Source organism: Vulpes lagopus, chromosome 2 (assembly GCF_018345385.1).
Source record: "Vulpes lagopus strain Blue_001 chromosome 2, ASM1834538v1, whole genome shotgun sequence".
Taxonomy (NCBI): Eukaryota; Metazoa; Chordata; class Mammalia; order Carnivora; family Canidae; genus Vulpes; species Vulpes lagopus.
In genome coordinates, this window is record NC_054825.1 from 97,273,152 (window position 1) to 97,292,456 (window position 19,305).

General features: G+C 35.6%; 1 protein-coding gene across 4 annotated transcripts in view; it reads left to right on the forward strand.

Annotated features, from left to right (window-relative positions):
* The window catches only part of TAB2 (TGF-beta activated kinase 1 (MAP3K7) binding protein 2), a 90,685-nt gene that overhangs the window by 24,160 nt on the left and 47,220 nt on the right, over positions 1 to 19,305 (forward strand). For 2 of the 4 annotated variants that reach the window (XM_041740087.1, XM_041740082.1), the window contains exons 2-3: positions 182 to 330; positions 18,102 to 18,292. In XM_041740087.1, the coding sequence (XP_041596021.1) occupies positions 18,191 to 18,292 (102 nt within the window). In that variant the 5' untranslated portion in view covers positions 182 to 330; positions 18,102 to 18,190. Of the gene's footprint in view, positions 1 to 181; positions 331 to 15,857; positions 16,021 to 18,101; positions 18,293 to 19,305 lie in introns of all 4 variants that reach the window. The other 2 variants (XM_041740097.1, XM_041740104.1) reach the window with 2 other exon arrangements.

A 19,305-nucleotide genomic window follows, 5' to 3' on the forward strand; every position in this document is an offset into this window, starting at 1 on the left:
ACTCATGTAAATAGCATCTTCTGGTAGCTTGTAACTTAAGAGATCCTTTTTCTACCTCAGAATATTTTATGTGAGACACACTGGGAACTACCTCTCTGCTATTAGATCTCATAATGTTATCTGGTCACGTTTCGTATTCTGCCTACCTCTAGTTTACTCTAGTTTCTCTTCTGCTTTCAAGGCTCCAGACCCAGTTCCTGGACCTGCCCTGGAAAAGAAGTATCCAGTAGAGATGAGCTCACTGCAGTTACTTAATTAAAAATTTGTAAGCTGCAAAAATGGCAATGGGCCAACCAAGAACAGCTACAATTTGAATTTTTCTATTTCCAGGTATGCTAAAGTCCATGGCACCAGTCAAGCTTAGCCTGCGTAACTGCCTTACTATGACATCTATAATAACCAAAACTTTACTTTCAAAATCTGTGGTCCTCTTGCTTTCAAGTACAGTAACATTCCTAACATCTAGGTAACATGCAGCTACTCTTGACTTTAACATACCTTTTGCCTGAATATTTCTAATTTAACTTGTTTGCTAGTAGTAGCAAACTAATGCAAAAACAATTTAAGAAAAATAAATTTGAAATGCTATTGAGTTAGGCCCTATATATGTACAAAAAATACTCCAGTCTTCATTGAAAAGTAGATCTTAATGACAACAAAACTGTCTTCCTTTAAGAGGTTCACATACAGTACAGGTATTACTGGGAGTTAAATAAATGACCCTAGTTCTCTCAACTGTTCTACACTACTAGTAGCCTTTACATAGAGTTAATGTATTCTTCAGTAATTGGAAATAATAAGATTTCTAATAGAACCAGATAATGTATTATGTAGTACTTTTTACCTGAAGAATTTTAAATGTAAGTATATAACTATTATTTGCTGTATTTTTACTTGGTTCAAAATAAATCAGGTGAGAAAGTCATAGTACTTGGAATTGTCCTGGAAAATAACAAAACCAAAAACTGAGGTTTCCTGTTGCCTTAGATTTTAATGGAATCAAAACTGTTTATGGATAGCTAGAGGGCAGAGGGCAGTTAGCCTTTAGGACTTTTATTGCTTTTACCCACTTTTATAGATTTAGAAACAAGATTAATTCATAAAAGGTGACTTTTATTTACTAAATTGACAGCCATACAAATCTTTGTTTTTATTTTTTCTAAAGATTTATTCGAGAAAGAGTGGGAGGGGGCCTAGCAGAGGTAGAGAATCCCCAAGCAAACTCCTCGCCAAGTGTGGAGTCCAGCATAGGGCTCAGGCTCAGTCCCACAGCCTGTGAGATCATGACCTAGCCAAAGCCAAGAGTTGGATGCTTAATTGACTGAGCCACTCCCCATATCTTTTGTTTTTCACGTTCAATTCAGAGGAATTGAACAGAGGAATTTTATATCCTAAGTGTGAATTTAAAAGATGATTCTAATATCCTAGCTTGTGCTTTAAAAACTCTCTCCTTTATGTTAGCATACTGAATTTAATGTCAATCAGTGTAGTAAGCATTGGGTCACTGATTATGTCCCACATGATTTGTTTGGTACTGAAAGGATTGTATCTTATGAAGTGTTGAATTAGGACTGGAAAGGGTTACTATAGGATCATTAGGGAATTGGAGGGGAAATTCAAGAGACAACAGCATTTGAATTTCAAGTCTTAACTAGTTATCACTGTGACTAGTAATGGTGAAACTTTTCTACATTACTGAATGTGAATTTTGTATAAAATACCATACTAGGCACAGAAGGGATGTGGAAATGAATAAACCTTGCTTTCAGTGATCTTACAGACAAGTAATACTAAAAAAGTACCAGAATAGGAGTGTGAACAGTGTATTGGAGAATACCGGAGAGAAGCAACTTTGTGGGGAAGGTAACACTTCTACCAAGCCTTGAAAGATAGAAAAAATTCTTTTGAGAGAATGGCAAGAATATTTCCAAGTTATGGTATTGAAAAGTGTGTAACATGTTTTAGAAATTGTAAGCAAAAAAAAAAGAAAGAAAGAAAAAGAAAGAAAGAAAAATTGTAAGCAATCCATTGTGCCTAGAGAATAAATATACAGGATATGTTAGAAGATCTATGTCATGCATGCTCTCAAATAGGTGAATAAGTTGGGACGTAAGTAGTAGGTAATGAGAATCTGTTGAAGATTTCTTAGCATCGGTGCACTTAAGTAAGTGAGTCTTTTGAAAAGCCAACTGTGGTAGAGTAAGGGTTGACTTGATGAAGTCAGAAATTAGACAGTTGTAATACCTAATTAAGGATAGCATTTACTGGTCTATGTGCCAGAGTTCACTGTGTGTGAAGAGTTTTACCTACAAATTTCTCATTTAATCGTTATTACAGGAATGTGAGAAGCAACTGAAAATTACTTATTGCTAGGCATTTAGCACAGGATCTGGGCAACAGTAATAGTAAACTAGTAATGCTACATTGTGATTATACTATAAACTCAGAAAAGTGTTGTCCACTTTTATGTGTGATAACTTTCTATAAGATACTGTGTTTATTGAGGGACTCATAGTAACAATAAACCTCCTTTTTCTACTACCACTTGCCTTTTTCTTTTAAACAGTTAAACCATCCCATTGGTGGATGAGTACTTTTTCAGTTTGAAAGCTGCACATTAGTTACATTGAGTTAGCCTTTGGTTGAAAAAAAAAGGGGGGGGATGGAGGACCTGGCTTTTTTGTTTCAACAGGACTGAACCTAAACTTACAGCCCATACATAACATTTAAATCAAAATGTAACTATAGATCTCATCTGTCATATATCTGGAAAAGACATAATTGTTGCAGCTGTTAACTGAAACAGTAACAGTTTCAGCATGGATAACCATAGGCTCTGTTTGGAAGTATATATAGTTGGCTAAGTACAGGCACTTTGAAATTATTCTACTCTTATTCTCCTGCCTATATATCAGAATACAAAGAATGATGGATCGTCTACCATTGACGTGTCCCTTTACCTAGCCCTCTCCAAAATAGTGTGTTCTTTCAGAACCTTTCCTGTGTATTCATATAACAGCTTTTTAAAATCTATTTTTTGTATCCCCCCTCTTTTTTTTCCCTAACCACAAAGGATATCCTTACACATGAATTCTACATCTTTTTTCTTTCATTAAAGTCGTAAAAGGTCTTTCCATTTAATTGTTTGAATATCTTAGTCCATTTAAAAAAAACAAACAAACAGCTGCATGGTATTCCTTCATATTGCTATACAATAATGTACTTATTCATGCCTCGATAGAGGTTGTTTTTAGTAATACACATTGAAATTAAACGTGTTTGTCTCAAGATTAGCTTCTTTTATCAATAAAGGAGACCTCCAGTACTTTAGTATTTGTAACAGATTTCATTCAGCCCACCTCACAGCTGATTGCAGTAGCAGTGGGTTAGGGACACCACAGTTATAAACTGATGGTTTAGAATTCTGATCCACAACTCACTTAGTGGGAGCTGTGTATATATCTCCTAATGTGTCTACATATGATTCTCTTCCGTTAAAAGGAATGGTGTAACAGTTGTCTCTGCTTCACATGTGGGGAAGATAAAGTGAGATAATAGATACATATGTTTATAGGAAGTCCAGTATAAATCTGAATTCTAAATTATAATCTTTTCAAAAGCAAGGATTCTATTTTATTCATCTTTGCAGATTTAGAGCACACTGCATGGGATAGAGTGGGCAGTGTTTATAGAATGGTCCCCAGAAATAAAGGTGGCCTAAAAGTAGTTCAGGCCAGTAGAATTTTTTTAGATGTATTTTCTGCATTATCAGGAATCTGTACAGTTTTCACTGAAGATTACACACCTTTTCAACCTTATTTCTCTGCTCCACTCAGCCATAATTCTTCAAATTTATCATGTTCTTTCATGGCCTTTGCCCCAATAACCAGCAGTTGTCAGATATCCTATAAGACCTTTATTATTCCTGACTAAACTCAAGCACAACATTCTTTGTGATGTTTCCCCTGCCTTTCCTTAGTTCGTAAGTTTTAGGCACTTCTTCCTCTTAAGCTTCATTGTAGCTCATATACCTGCAAATGGCATAGAGTACCTGTTGCTGGCTGAAGACATGCCCACCACTGGGGCATGGTGGTGGGTTTTGGTGGCAGGGCCTGGAACTTCAGAGATAAATCACATGAATCGAGAAAGTGAGAGGCATATTGTTTGTGCTGATTTGTGGGAGGCAGCATGTATGATGCAGAGAAGGGCCATTAAAATCTTGTGTGATATGCCCATCCTTACCTCACTTCTACAGCCTCCTCTTGCATCACACTGTCTCCCTGTGAGTCTCACTCCCTGCGCTTCAACATTAGCCAGCTACTTAGGGCTTCCTGAACTTGCCACGCCATTTCACTCCTTTAAATCTTTCCCTCAGCAACTGCCTGTGCCTGAAATATTCTTTCCCTCTCACCTGTCTACCTAGTGAACACATTTTATCTTCCAAGACCCTGCTTAGGTGTCCCCTGGTATAATGAATCCTTTCCTAAAGTCCTCCCCTTCCCTCAAAATAGACTAGCCCTTCGTTTCCCCTTTTCTGCACATTTTATCTGTAACAACTTCTTATTACATTTATTTATTGAATGTTTTGTCTTCCCCTACTAAAATGTAAATTTCTTGAACATAGGCAACTGTGCCTTTATTTTATTCTCTCAGCACCCACTGTAGTGTAGAATAAGTAGCAGGCACTCAACAAAGTTTGAGTAAGCAGTGCATATAGTACATATTGAAAAATATAAAAATTATAAATAAGAAAATAGGTTCATAAATAAAAATGTTAAGTAGATTGTCACCTTTATGTATATTTTACAGTTCAAATTTCCTATTAGGAAATTCCAGATTTATGGGTGTTTGTAGGATGGGATTTCTGGTTCTTTATTCAGTTATATTATACAATTAAAAATATTAAATCAAAATTCTTTAAGGGTATCTAAATTGAATTATGAAATAGATTTAAATATATGTATATTATATATATATAATAAATTTGCTAATAAAAGTTTCTGTACAGTTCTGAGATTACTCTTGACCATCTAATAAAAAATTCATTCACCGGAACTATAACAAGACTAATAGCCAACTACATAGAACAGTTTCATAGTGTAAGATTTCAAAGATAGGCACATGCAAAACAAAATGAGATTGCATTGTGTTGTGTTTTATTTTATTTTATTTTTTATTTATTTTTTGCATTGTGTTGTATTTTAGAGATTTAGTTCAATTTAATAATTTTACCAATTTTACCTTTGTTCATTTGAATTCTCTGTAATTTCTTTTTAAAGTTCTGAATACTGTTACAGTAATGAAGTATTTTATTTAAATGTTCTTTACAGATAAATTTTTATATATTTTCTCCATTAGCAGGCTTGGTAGTCTCCATTCACCACAGTCATATTACCAAGCAGGTTTATACGTATAATTTTAAAATTACCGATTTAAAATACCTATCTATTTACACTTTATCTAATTCATGAACATAATTGACACATGCCCAATGCAGTAGCACGACACATATCTAGTACCTGACCAGAAGTCCACTCTGGGGAGAAGTCTGTTGAGGACCATGACATTAGAAGGAAGATGGATAAAGTTACAGGAAATGTACCAAAAAAACATGGGGCCCAGTAATTTTTTTTTTTTTAAGATTTTTATTTATTTATTCATGAGAGACATAGAGAGAGAGAGAGGCAGAGACACAGGCAGAGGGAGAAGCAGGCTCAATGCAGGGAACCCGACATGGGACTCCCATCCCGGGTCTCCAGGATCATGCCCTGAGCTGAAGGCGGCGCTAAACCGCTGAGCCACCCGGGCTGCCGCCCAGTAAGTATTTAGAACTGCATGGGGATCAGTTGATGAAACTTCTCGTAAGTTTCTCTCACTCTTCATATTAAGATGCCATTTTAGATTATATTTTAACTAGCTTATTAGAATCTTCACATGCCATTGAGTTCGTTGATTCATTACAGATGTTTATGGTTGATATAAGATGCAAACCAGTCCTTCCAAGTACTTTTATCTTCCTTTATCCTTTTTCCCTCTTATCCATAATAGGAACTTATTGTCATCATTTATTTATATCATATTTTCTTTTAAAGATATTTATGCACAGGATGGATTATCCAAAAATTACAGTAAAAAGGAGACACTGAAAAATAACTTTGTCTCCCATCTTAAAGCCCTAATGTATTGGAAAAAAGTGATGAGATATGAATTGGAAAATACACACAAGGTAGTTAGTTATATAATATGTTTTGATGAATTATAACCATTCTGTCTTAGATTTATTGCGCTTTTCTTGATCTTTAGAAAATGGTAGCACTCACCACAAAACCACAATACACAAATTGCCAAGTGTGGCTGACTTGCACATTCTTTTAAAAGAACTTATAACTAGTAGGCCTTTTAACCATAAGAAATTCATGGACTTGAGGCAATGTATTAAAAGAAATTGGAACGTTTTCTTTTTAAGAGGAGGTAGTGTATAGATCATTATGTACTTCAACCTTTGATGTTTGTTTTTTCCTTTACAAAGTAAATTATTGCAGGATTATAAAGTTGAGAAATCAATTTTCTGCTAACATAATCCTTTGCTCCTTTCAGGCTTTTAAATAACACAAAAGCCGAACATGATAGCTAAATTTAAAGTAAGTAGCATTTAGATGACTGAGATGGTATGTTTCTGTTACTTTATTTTTATGCAAATAACTGCCTATGTAAAGTGGTTCAATATTACAACTGTTTCATGCTAAAGTTTATGTTAAATGTGGATTATAATTATCTTGCTCTTAGGCTTAAGTGGTGATAGTATTTGAATTTTAGATTTTTAATTGCATAGCTATAGTTGCATTTTAACTCTTGAAAATAACAATATTGTAGATTTGGTGGAGGTGGGGTTTGCTTTGCCTTAGTAAAGTGGTAACATAATGCTCCAAGAAATATAATTCTAATAATTTGCTCTTAAAACTTTGTTGAAATTTTTCACGTTCAATTAATGACATTTGTAAATTCTTTTGAGATTAATTGGATGTGAAGTGCATCAACTATTACCTAACTAGAGCCTTTGATGACATGCTTAGATAAGGTATCAGTAGAGTAAAAAGTAATTAAAATAGTGTATGTAATTAGAGAATATATATATTTTTAAGGTTTAATTCTGAAATCATATTGAGGCTAGAAGGTTTCAAAATTTGCTTTAACCTTAATTTTTTAAATGGTAGCATCATTCAACTATTCTTACTGCATTACCAATGCTTCTTTCTCTAATGAAGATACTCTTTAAGAATAGCTCATCCACAGTCTGATAATGTCAGCCAATCCACAGAAGACACACAAACTGTCATAGTTATGAAAAACTATTAACATCATTTTGACAATAAATAGAGAAGTTGAAACATTCTGCCTCCCAGTAGGCATCTTGGAGAAGTTCACAGTTGTTGAGGTCAGAAGGGCTTTGCAGTACACAGTTCTGTTAAAATTTAACATACGTGTTTCTAAAAATCACTGTGCTATGTAAATCATGAAGGAAAAAAAAAGCCACAGGGCTTATGGAAAGAGTGGAATTCAGGATACAACACTCAAAGACTATCAGAGAACATTAAAAAAAGATAGGAACCTTAGAAAATGACAGTATAGTTTTAAACATGTTAAATGATTAAGAAATATGTACTCATACACAATATACAAAAGATATTGTACGTTGATAAAGTCTTGAAGTTTGCTTGTGGAAGTGAGCATAGATGTGACAGCTTGTTATTGGAAGTGGTTGAAGAAGTGTTTCCTAAAATCAGGAGGAAAGTTGTAACATAAGATGTGGATAGGTGGGACCATATGAAGACATGGTGAACTGAGATGGCAGGTATTTGAGGTGTGTTCATAGTTATATTTTGTGTATTTACACACAGCTTGTTTCAGCTAAGTGTGGTTTTTCTCTATTCACCTAGTGTTTCTTGCTGGTGAAATCATAGCAAAATTCGCTTAATGCTGAAATTGTTCCCTACTATATCAATTGCATAAGAACAAATTTGCAGTTCCAAAACAAGTAACTATAGCAGCATTGACTTACAGCTGAGGGTAACAGATAGATACATGCCACTTTTTATAGTCGTCTTCAAAATCTAGACATTATCTGATGCATGGAGATTTATTGCAGCAAGTATTTACTGAGCATCTCTATTACTTGGTGTATACTTTCTAAGTATTTAGGATACAGCAGTGGGCAATGTAGTCTTTCCATTTTGGGACTAACAGTACTTTTGTAAAGAATTTTGTTTGTTGTCAAGGATTGGTTTTAAAAAATAAAATTAGATGGAAGAGGAAGTCTAACAAAGTCTACTGGGCAACAGGCTTTTCTCTAAAGTTTTATATAATAATATTAAAACTTTAATGTTCTTGTAGCTCAAGGAAGGTCTTCTATAATAAAGGCCTTTCTCATCTTCTGTAACCACTTTCCACCCCTTCTGTCCCTCCTTTCTTCTAGCCAAGCAGATGACTGGTTTACTATCTCCAGAATCTGCCTCCTATTTAGTTGTCTTGCTTCATACTTTAACCTTTAAAAAAAAAAAAATGTTAGTTTCCAGTGCACCTGGGTGTCTCAGTCAGTTAAGCATCTGTTTCCCAGGGTCCTGGGATTGAGTGAGCCCCACGTTCCAGGCTCCCTGCTCAATGGGGAGCCTGCTTCTCCCTCTCCCTCTGTCTGCTGCTCCCCCTACTTGTGCTTTCACTCTGTCAAATAAATAAAATCCTTTTCTAATGTTAATTTCAATTTAGTTAGCATATAGTTATATTAGTTTCAAGTGTACAGTATATGAATTCGCCAGTTCTGTACATTACTCACTATTCCCACAATAAGTATACTCTTAATCCCCTTCACCTGTTTCATTCATCCCCCTACCCACTGCCCCTCTGGTAACTACCACTTTGTTCTGTATAGTTAAGAATCTGTTTTTGATTTCTCTTTTTTTTTTTTTATTTCTTAATTCACACATAGAGTGAAATCATTTGGTGTTTGTTTAGTCTTCCTTTGACTTATTTCACTCAGTATTATACACCTTTAGATCCATCCGTGTTGTTGCAAATGGCCAGATTTCATTCTTTTTTATATTCTTAAACTTCCTAAGTACCCATGATTATAGATCCCTACCCCCCCCCACCCCCACCTTCCTTCAGCCCAGAGAGTCCTTTAAACACATATAACACAATTTATACCACTTCTCTGGCACTTGTGTACAGCCTAGTACTGTTTGGTTTTTCAGGGAGCTTTGCCTGAGTTTCCTAGTTACATGAGTTATTTGTCCATATACTTGGAAGAGGAAGGCTTCAAAGGTTCAGTCAACTTTTTCAGTATTCTACAGCCAGGTTAGCATGCAGTCCTGTTTGCTAAGGTTTTGTTCCTTTGTACTTTGTGGGAATTCATGGTATTTAGAATAAATAATTATTACTACCAATGTGTATTTTTTGCTACAGGCCAGGCAAGTGCATTGCAATTTACTTTTACTGTGTTACCACTAATCCTTGAAATTCCTTGAGCTCTTTTCTCCTTTTACAAAGAAGAAATGATAGTATTAGTGACTAGCACTTGCATAAGCTATTTTATTTACTTGTTTGCTTACTCTCGCTATTTAAAAATTATTTTATATGTATTATTTAATTTCATAATATGAGGTAGCTACTCTATCATCACCACTTTATAGATGAGGAGACTGAGGCACAGAGAAGTTAAATGATTTGCCCAAGAAGATACTGCAAGTGGCAGATTCAGTTTCCTAAGTAAGTAACCACAAATTACAGAATCCTAAATTTATATTTAAGCAGCCACCACTATGTGTCCAATACTGTGCATTTTATATACATTATCTCATTTGTCTCATTAAATGAAACAGTGCCCACTAATACAGAATTGAGGTTGAAATATTTAGCAATGTTTCTCTGCTTTTAACCATTAGCATAGCATGTTCTTTCACCAGAGAATTTTAGAAAAGGATGGCTAAAATAGAATACTGTTTCTTGAAATTTTATTCTTTGGGAAAATTTTAAGTCTATCTCAGAGTAACATTTAATTTATTCACTGATTTCTTTTTTTGGTAAGATCTTACACTAGTAAAAGTCAGCACTTTGTCAGGTTTAAATTTTGTAGATCTAAGTAGTTTATACAAGGTTCATTACCAATTACTCCTTTTATTTTTAAAGTTGGATCTCATCATTTGTTCTTTTCATTTTAATAAAACTTTACTTTGTATGGCACCTCCTGAACAGGAGCAGTCAACTTTAATCTTTGATACACTTTTACTCTGTCCATAGTCACTGTCAAGGCAGTTTGCTAGAAAGCAGTGTATCTCATCTGAATCTGTAACTTCAGTAGAATAGTAGTGATTCCTCTTAACCCCACCTCACCCTATCTTACCCCCTTTTTCTCATTTCCCATGGGGTGAGAATTGTAAAAGCTTTGTTGTTTATTGTACTTGATGGAAAACTAATTTTTGGCCACATGTGATTAATATTCTATATTTTTTCATTAAGAACACTCACACTTTTCTTCCCAAATGCTAGTATGAGAAAGTACCTTGGAGATAGAGCTCATCTCCTATAATAGACCAACTGGCTAGGCTAACAGTATTTACCCAAAAAAAAGTAATATAAACTCTGAATATGGATTTAAGCAAAAATTTTGAAATAAGTAATTGGGCAGATAGGCATAGGAGTCGAGAAGCATGGTGGTGTGTATATATGGGAACTGAGTTGCAAAGCTAAATCTTCATTATCCACAGTAGGAAATCCATAGATAATGTGTAAAATTGAAAAACCAAGAAATAACCTTATGATCGTCTTATGTAGGCATATGGAGAAACAGCCCAGTGTTGATAGGGTTTACTCTATAGAACAGAATAAGAGTAGGAAGGCATGAGGTTTTAGAAGTTGATGGTTTCCTGATAAATTTTATAGTACTATTTGACTTGTAAACTGTGTACATGTTTTTGTCTTTACAGTTTTATTTAAATTTTTCATTATAGAATATGTCCTGTTAAAATATTTTCTGGATAAATAAGGTCTTTTATTTATTTATTTATTTTTGTATATACTGTTTAGTTGTTTAGACTGGAAGGAATGTTGACCTTTAGGGAAGAATTAATAATGACTGTAAAATGTTTTATATATAATAAAACCAAGAATATTTTTCTTTAGGTGTTCTTAAATTATATAGTAGGATTATCTACAGCACTCAGGTTTTAATTAATGCCAGCACCAGAGATGCTTCTCAGATATTTATCTGCAGCCCAGACCTACTCTCTGGAGCCCTAGACCCATCAATCTCTATTCCTTCTGTGATAACATCTTTTTGGATGTTTTAAAGGTGCCTGAGACTCAGTATGTTCAAAACCACACCAAGTAATCTGCTCTTTTGTTTTCTTGGTCCAGTTCTATCAGTCATTATCCGAAACCAACCTTGTCACCTACTTCTTCACCCCAATATTTAATCCAACAAATTGCATTAATTTTTACTTCCTAAATATCCCTTCAGGTTTTCCTTCTGCTCAGCCTCCACTGCTGTTTCTGCAGACACAAGCTATTAGCATTTCCCAGCTAGCCTCCAGCAGTGGTTTTCTAACAGGGCTTCTCATATATTTTGCCCTTTTCTCCATACGGTAGCCATTTGTCATGCATACATGATTTCTTGATAGGGTCCCCTTCCCTGACTCTGAGCTTAAATCTTCAGTGGTCGTCCATTACTCTGAAGATAAAACTTCCAAATAGTAATAGCCTCGAAGGTACCTCATGACTTGGGCCCTTTTTCTTGCTCTCTGCTCTCAACATTTTTTCCTCATGTACCATACTCTCTGTCTCTGAATATGAACAAATATGATAGCCACAAGCTAGACTAAGCTGGCAGCAGGAAGCAGACAGAAGATAAAATAGTGTGCAAGTTCCAATAAGCTATCTGAATTAGAAACTTGTGTCGATGTGCCTCTGATACAGGAGTTTCTGTGACTGGAGAGCAAGGACATGGACTATACTTTATCTTTGGCACAGTATCTGCTGCATTTTAGGCACTCTTTGAATGTATGGGTTGTGGATAATTAGAGGAGGATTATTCCAGTTTTTGTATCTAGTTGCCTCATAAATGAATCAGACCTATAAGTCCTGTTGCTTTTCTCTTTGTTGTTTTTTTCATCGAGGACCATGGTCTCTCTTCTTGTGGGTACAGTTTAAAAAATTAGCTGTGTTACATACTTACAGTCCTGGAAAAAATCACTATGACAAATGATGGTGAACATGAAGACTTGCTAACTATCATAGCTTAAGGTGTCGGTGAGCTGTTTTTCTGTACTTAGTACTCTGCACCGACATGATAATTGTTGAGAGCTCAGAAACAAATTGTTTACATAATCTTTAAGAAAGGAAAAAATAAGGCACATTTTTATAAGGCTTTCCAGTATATTTACTGTTAGATTCTGTAGTATTGTATCTATTCTACTATTTAGAAACCTTAAGAAATTAATCCTCTCAGATCACTTGAGGAGATGACAGTTCATGTGCCAACACTTTGTACCAAATGCTAGAAACATTTCTAGAAAGTATGATTATTTTCTCCAAAGATCAGTCATGCTGCATCTCAGTTATAGAAAATATGTTTCCATTTATTATTAGAAATATTTTTCCAGATTAAATTATATTGCATGGTTTTCCTTTTGAAATTAAATCCCACCTATTGTTTGTTTCAATAATGAATTTAGTTGTAAAATTTATTTACTCACCACAAAGGCTACATTAAAAACACTTATCTTGCCTTGTCCTTAGAGATTACTCTCACTGCTTGGGACGCCTGGGTGCTTAGCGGTTAAGCATTTGCCTTCTGCCCAGGAAGTGATCCTGGAGTCCCCAGATCGAGTCCCATATCAGGCTTTCTGCATGGAGCCTGTTTCTCTCTCTGCCTGTCTCTCATGAATAAATAAATAAAAATAAATAAAGCATTTAAAAAAAAAAAGTTTACTCTTGCTGGATATAGAATGTGAGTTGATGTTTTTTCTTTCAGCACATACATAATGTCATTTGACTGTCTTTTGGCCTCCATAATTTCTGATGACAAGTCGACATCATTGGAATTGTGTCCCTCTGTCATTTCTTTTGCTGCTTTCAACATTTTCTTTGCTTTTCAGCAGTTGGACAGTTAGGCCTATGTGTGGTTTTTCTGGGCTTTTCCTCTTGAGGGCTTGAGCCTAACCTGTTTAGGCTTTGATATTCTTGAGTAAGATCTTTTTATTTGTTTTTGTGTTGTTGTTGTTGAAAATGAGCTCTGGATGGTTTTATTAAGCATTTTGCTTTTTACCAGTGTGTTCTAATGTACTTCTAGTGATATTAGAATCCCCTGGATCAGTGATAGTGTATATATACTCTGCAGAGTTTTCCACATGCCGAGCCCCAATTCAGTAGTATTGCCACCATAGTGGTGGACACCATTTTTGGCCCTTGGGGTGTAATACTGTTTCAGATTTCCTCAAGGCTGGGCAGTTGTTAGCGAGGGTGACTGGTTCTGATCATCTTTAGCATCGGCTCCTGCCCTAGCAAGAACTTTCACTTTTCATGAGGAGTTTGAGCCTTGAGTTGATCTGGAGAGCCTAGAGTTGATTGATTCTAGCAACTGTTTTGTCATCTTTGCAGCCACCATCTTCTGTCTTATGTGTGGGATGACCCCCAACCAGTGGCAGCCACCAGAGTGTCTGGGGAGGTAATCAAGATCTTCATGATCTGTAAATTTATCTTTTACTAACTTGAAGAAATTTTTAGCCACTGTTTCTTCAAATAGTTATTTTCTATCTCACTGTCTGTCCCCTATCCTTCTGGCTCTCCAGTTTTAAGTACCTTAGACTTTGTGATATTTTCCCACAGGTCCCTGACATTCTCTTCCTCCCCACCCTCAGTCATTAATTTTTCCTCCATGGAAAAATTTCTGATTGGAATAATTTCTATGGCTTTATCTTCAAGTTCACTAACTATTCTGGTATTTCCAACATATGGTTAAATCTACCTAGTGAATTTTTTATCTCAGGCATTTTATTTTTCATTTTTTGAACTTGTACTTCGTTCTCCTCTCTTTTTTTAACATAGTTTTTTGTTTTTTGCTTTTTTCTTTTTCTTTTTAACTGAGATTCAAGCATATTTGCCCTCACATCTTTCAGCATAAAGTAGCTGCTTTAGAATCCTTATGTGCTAGTAATTCTAGCCTCTGGGTCATCTTGGTCTCTCTTGGTTGCCTTCTCTCTTGAGTATGGGTCAGTTTTTCCTATTTCTTACATGTTTCTTTTGAATGACATGTAGAGACTCTGGATTCTATTTTGTTCCTCCAGTAGTGAGTATTGATGTTTGGTTGGTTTCCTTGCTTGCTTGCTTGTTTGTTTGTTTGCTTGCTTGCTTGCTTACATTAGTAGGCAGTTAACTTGGCTGAACTTCTAGCTACAAACTCTGAAATCTGTTATTTTAGCTTTGGCCAGGTTGCTTGGAATCTCACATATGTGTAATTTGGGATCAGAGATGTGTGCAGAATTTATACATAGGATTTGGTGCTCCTTTCTTTCTTTCTGTGATTTACTTACTAGGCTTTCAGCTGTTGCGATTATGCCAAAGTCTAACCTTTGGCTAATGAGTAGGGCTGTAGGTTCTCTGTCTAGGTTTCAGCTACCCAAACCATCTGGGGCCTGCTCTCTGGCTAAACGCCATTTAAAAAAAAAAAGGAAAATCACTCCATGCTGTTTGTTACCTTCTTTAAGTACTGACTCCCCCCCCCCCCCCCCGACTTCTCCTGCCTATCATCCTTCTATTGCTGTTTATGCCTTCTGCCTTCAAGTAGTTGCTTTTATGCTTTGTCGGGTGTTTAAAGTTGTTTATGAGAGAGTTGATCTAGTAGGAGCTACTCAGCCATTATGGGAAATATAATCCCTAAAATACAGTTGTATGTTTGAACAATCTTCTTGTTTGTACTTGATGGTCTTTGTAAGAAAAGCAAGTGTGATAAGAGTTTTTCAAAAAATCTTGGAAATTTGTGTTTTAATAATGGAAATAAGTCTGAATTTATATTCATGATTCATTATCCTCTAATAAATGTCCTCAATTATACCGAAAATGTATTTGCCTGTCTCTCAAAGGGTGTAAAAATTTTCAGATCTAGATCATTTGAAATGTGTTTTAGAAGCAAAGTAACATGAAGAAACCATGCAGTAAAACCTTCATTTCATCCAACAAATGTTACATCTTTGACCTAGGTCCTGGGGTATGGCAGTGAACTTCAAAGTTCTTGATCCTGTGGAGTTAATGTTTTGGGAATAGATAGATAAGTAATAAATAAATACATATCAGGTACTGACTTGCTATGAAGAAAAGCAAGGTATGAGGATGTGATGGGCATTATTTTAGAGAGATTGGTCGAAGAAACTTTCTGAGAAAGTGACATTTGATCAGAGATCTTAATGAAGTAAGAGCGGAGGCCACACATGTATATGAGGGTATAAAATGTTTTAGGCAGAAGGAGCAGCAAATGCAAAAACCCTACAGGAGGAAAGAGTGGCTTTTTTAGAACCAACTAGAGCTTAGACAACCTGGAGAGTGGTAGAAGTGAAATCCAAAGGGGTGGCATTTAGCCAGGGGCCTTGTATTGTAAGATTTTTAGCAGGGGATTTTGCCCAAATTTACTTTACACAAAGATCACTTCACTCAGTAGAGTAAGGGGCAGGTGTGGAACAGAAAGTGAAGGCAAGGAGGAAAGCGGTTGAGAGACCTTTGCAGCGGCACTCTAGGTAAATTACAGCGATAGCTCAGATGAGAACAATAACAGAGGTGGGAGAAAGTGATCAGATTCTAAATATTGTTTATAGGTACAGCCAATGAGACTTGATGCTGGATTCGAAATGGGATATGAAAGAAAGATCAACTGGATAAATGATGGCACCATTTACTGGGATGAAAAAAGACTACGGAAGCATTGGTTTGGCTGGCGGAGGGAATTAAGAGTTTAATTTTGAACATACTAAGTTTGAAGTGAGTTTTAGTTGTCCAAAAGGAGCTGTCAGGCCGGTAACTGGCTATATTAGTGTGGAACTCAAGGAAGAGCGCTCCCTTGGCCTTGCAGATAGAAATTTGTAAAGCCTGTGTGTAAGGCAGTATATTGGGATGAAATTACCTGCAGAGGAATGTAGGTGTAGTTGAAAAGAAACTAGTTCTGAACTCCATTGTCTACCAACATTTAGATGTCCAGAAAAGGAAGAAGGTCTAACAAAACTGAGAGGGAGCTGCCAGGGGTAGGAGAAACACCAGAAGAGTATAAATCTCAGAAGCCAAGTGAAGCACTTGTTTAAAAAGGGATTGGCTGACTAGGTCCTAAGCTGTGGTTGGACAGGCACTGAGGACTGCTCTCTTTAGGTCTGACAACCTGAAGTTTTCTGACAGCTTTGATAAGTATAGTTTTAGTGGAGAAAAACTGTGAAAGCCTGATTGGGTTTAAGAGAGATTAGTAGGGAGGAAAGGAAGACACTTAAGTATAAACATCCCTGTCAAGTAGTTTTAGCCCAGAGGAGGGAAGGGGCAGAGAAATGAGCCCATCGCTGAAATGAAGTCAAGGGTAGCTTTCTCAAGTTGAGCAGTGCTGTAAGCTCGTTCACGTCTTAAGTAATTCTTAAGTATCCTTTACTAATTTTCAGTACTTCTCTTTTCTTCTATACCCCATTGTCACTTTTACCTCTGAGATGTAACTAAGCCAAAGTCACAGAGACAAAAGAATTAAGGAGTTTAATTAAATAATGATAAACTAAAAGGCTTTATTTACCGTGAATGGTATCTAAATGAACTTCTATTCTGTTGAGGACTCAGGATTCTACCATAACTTAATTTAATAAAAAATATTTTAATATCCACTGCTCCACTGAACACTGCCTACACAGTGCTAGTTACACAAAAAGGGACAAAGAGATCTAATTCCTATATTCGTGGTGTTTACAAATTTGCTTTTTTTTAAGCTTATGTTAGCAAAATTAAAAGAAATACTACAGATAAGTCTATCTTAAAAAGACTGTCTTATTGTTAAATATATCATAAACTGAAATGATTAAGCAAGTAGCATGGTATTTAAATATTATGTTATTTAGGTTTAATATACTTACATACTATTTATATGCCAAAGAAGCTTTCGATACTAAACATGGTTTACATTAAGAACAAAAACTAGGTAGATAGTTCTCCACTTTGGCCACACATGAGAATTACTTGGGGAAGTTTTAAAAATCTGTGTACCCAGGCTGCTCTCCCGCCAACTAAATCAGGACCTTTGAGGTTGAGGCTCTAACATTAGTATCTTTTAAATGCTGATTTTATAACAACAATAACATCAGGAAGTAAATTGCTACTAATTCCCTGAGGATGAATTCATTGCACATTTAAGAATTAGTATATCTGAAAATTAAGATATCAAGTGCATTGGGTTATAGGTCATTTTTAGACAAAGCATGCAAAATCATTTGTAGAGCCAGACTTTATCAGGATCCAAACTTTAAAAAAATGTAAGTAGAGTAAATAAGATTACTCACCTGGGGCTGTCCTAGGATTATTAAGAAAAATGTCAATAAAGTTATTCATTTTCCCCTTTTAGAAGAATGAGGGAAGACATCCTTGACGATAATTTCTTAAATGCCTTTTGGAACAGCCATCCTAAATCATACAAATAGGAATTCGACAGTCTAAAAGTTTGCCAGTAAGAGTTATAATTGAAAATTATTGTATGGAGAGCATTATAGGACTAAATAATATTTTGATAACTTATATGAAATGTTAGGTACTAGGGACTCCTGGGTGGCTCAGTGGTTGAGCGTCTGCCTTTGGCTCAGGTTGTGATCCCGGAGTCCCGGGATCAAGTCCCACATTGGGCTCTCTGCATGGAGCCTGCTTCTCCCTCTTCTTATGTCTCTGCCTCTCTCTCTCTGTGTCTTTCATGAATAAATAAATAAATTCTTAAAAAAAAAAAATGTTAGGTACTAAAGCAAGTACCCTATGTATTGAAATTTTTAAACCCACAACAATATTCATTCTCTAATCAGTTGTCATTAAAATTTTTTTTCTTTCTTTCACAGAAAATGCTTGGACAGAAGAGATGAGTACTATTTCCACTAAGGCCTAGAATTGCCTACTGTACAAATAGTCCTGATCAGGCAATATACGAATGGCCCAAGGAAGCCACCAAATTGATTTTCAGGTTTTACATGACCTGCGACAAAAATTCCCTGAAGTACCTGAAGTTGTTGTATCCAGGTGCATGTTACAGGTCAGTGTGCAATGATTTCTGAACTCATTCATACAAACCTGGGTTGCTGTTTTTTTTTTAACATTGGAAGAAAACTTTTATCTTCTTGTTGGCATTAGTGTGCTATGATGAAAAGAAATGAACTCTGGTATCTGATAGTCTGGTGGCCTTTCACAAGGTATTTCAGCTCTCTGGCATACGGACCATACCTACCTTGTAAAGGAGGGTTGAGGACTACATGGGTGCCCAATAGAAAGCTTTGGTACGTGGTCCATGCTTACTATGAGCTTGCTTCACTTTTCCCCCACCTGTTTGCCAGAACATTTTTCAATTCCACATCTTCGTATGAAAGTAAGAAAACCATTAAATAAAGAGGAAACATGGGTTCTAATCCCAAATGAGCACTCCAAGCAGATTTGACAAGTAATATGTCTCCTTTATACTCTAGTTTGCTTTGTCTGTAAAACAAAGGAATTTGACTTAAATGATGCCTCAGGTCCCAATTCAAAAGAAAAGAGTGTTTTTTATTTTATTTTTCAATTTAATCTTGTAGGTTTTCCAATTAATATTGCTAACCATCTAATAAATTTTTACGTCTTTCTCGTATGTACAATTTTAGAAATCCATAATTCCAAATATTTAGTGAGAGTTGTACCTTCTCATTTGATTAAATTAGAAATCTTTCTATCACAAACTATCTTTCAGCTTGTAAAAAAATAGAGATATAAAAAAGTAATTTGGGCTCAGATATATTTACTCGACAAATTATTTTTAAAGTTTGAAATTGTATGAAATTTTTAAAGGCTCAAGTACATCTGTACTTGACACCAAGTGACTACATTTTGTTTATGCCCTTATCACCTTTTATATACACATTTTAGTGCTCTGCCTGCCCTTAGTCTCGTCCAGTTTTGTTCTCCATTCTATCATCACTTCTGCTAAAGTGTCTTTCTAAATGCAGATATTGTCATGTATTTGCCTGCATAAAAACCTCATGATTGTTTTCCATACCCTTGAGTAAAGTTCATATATTG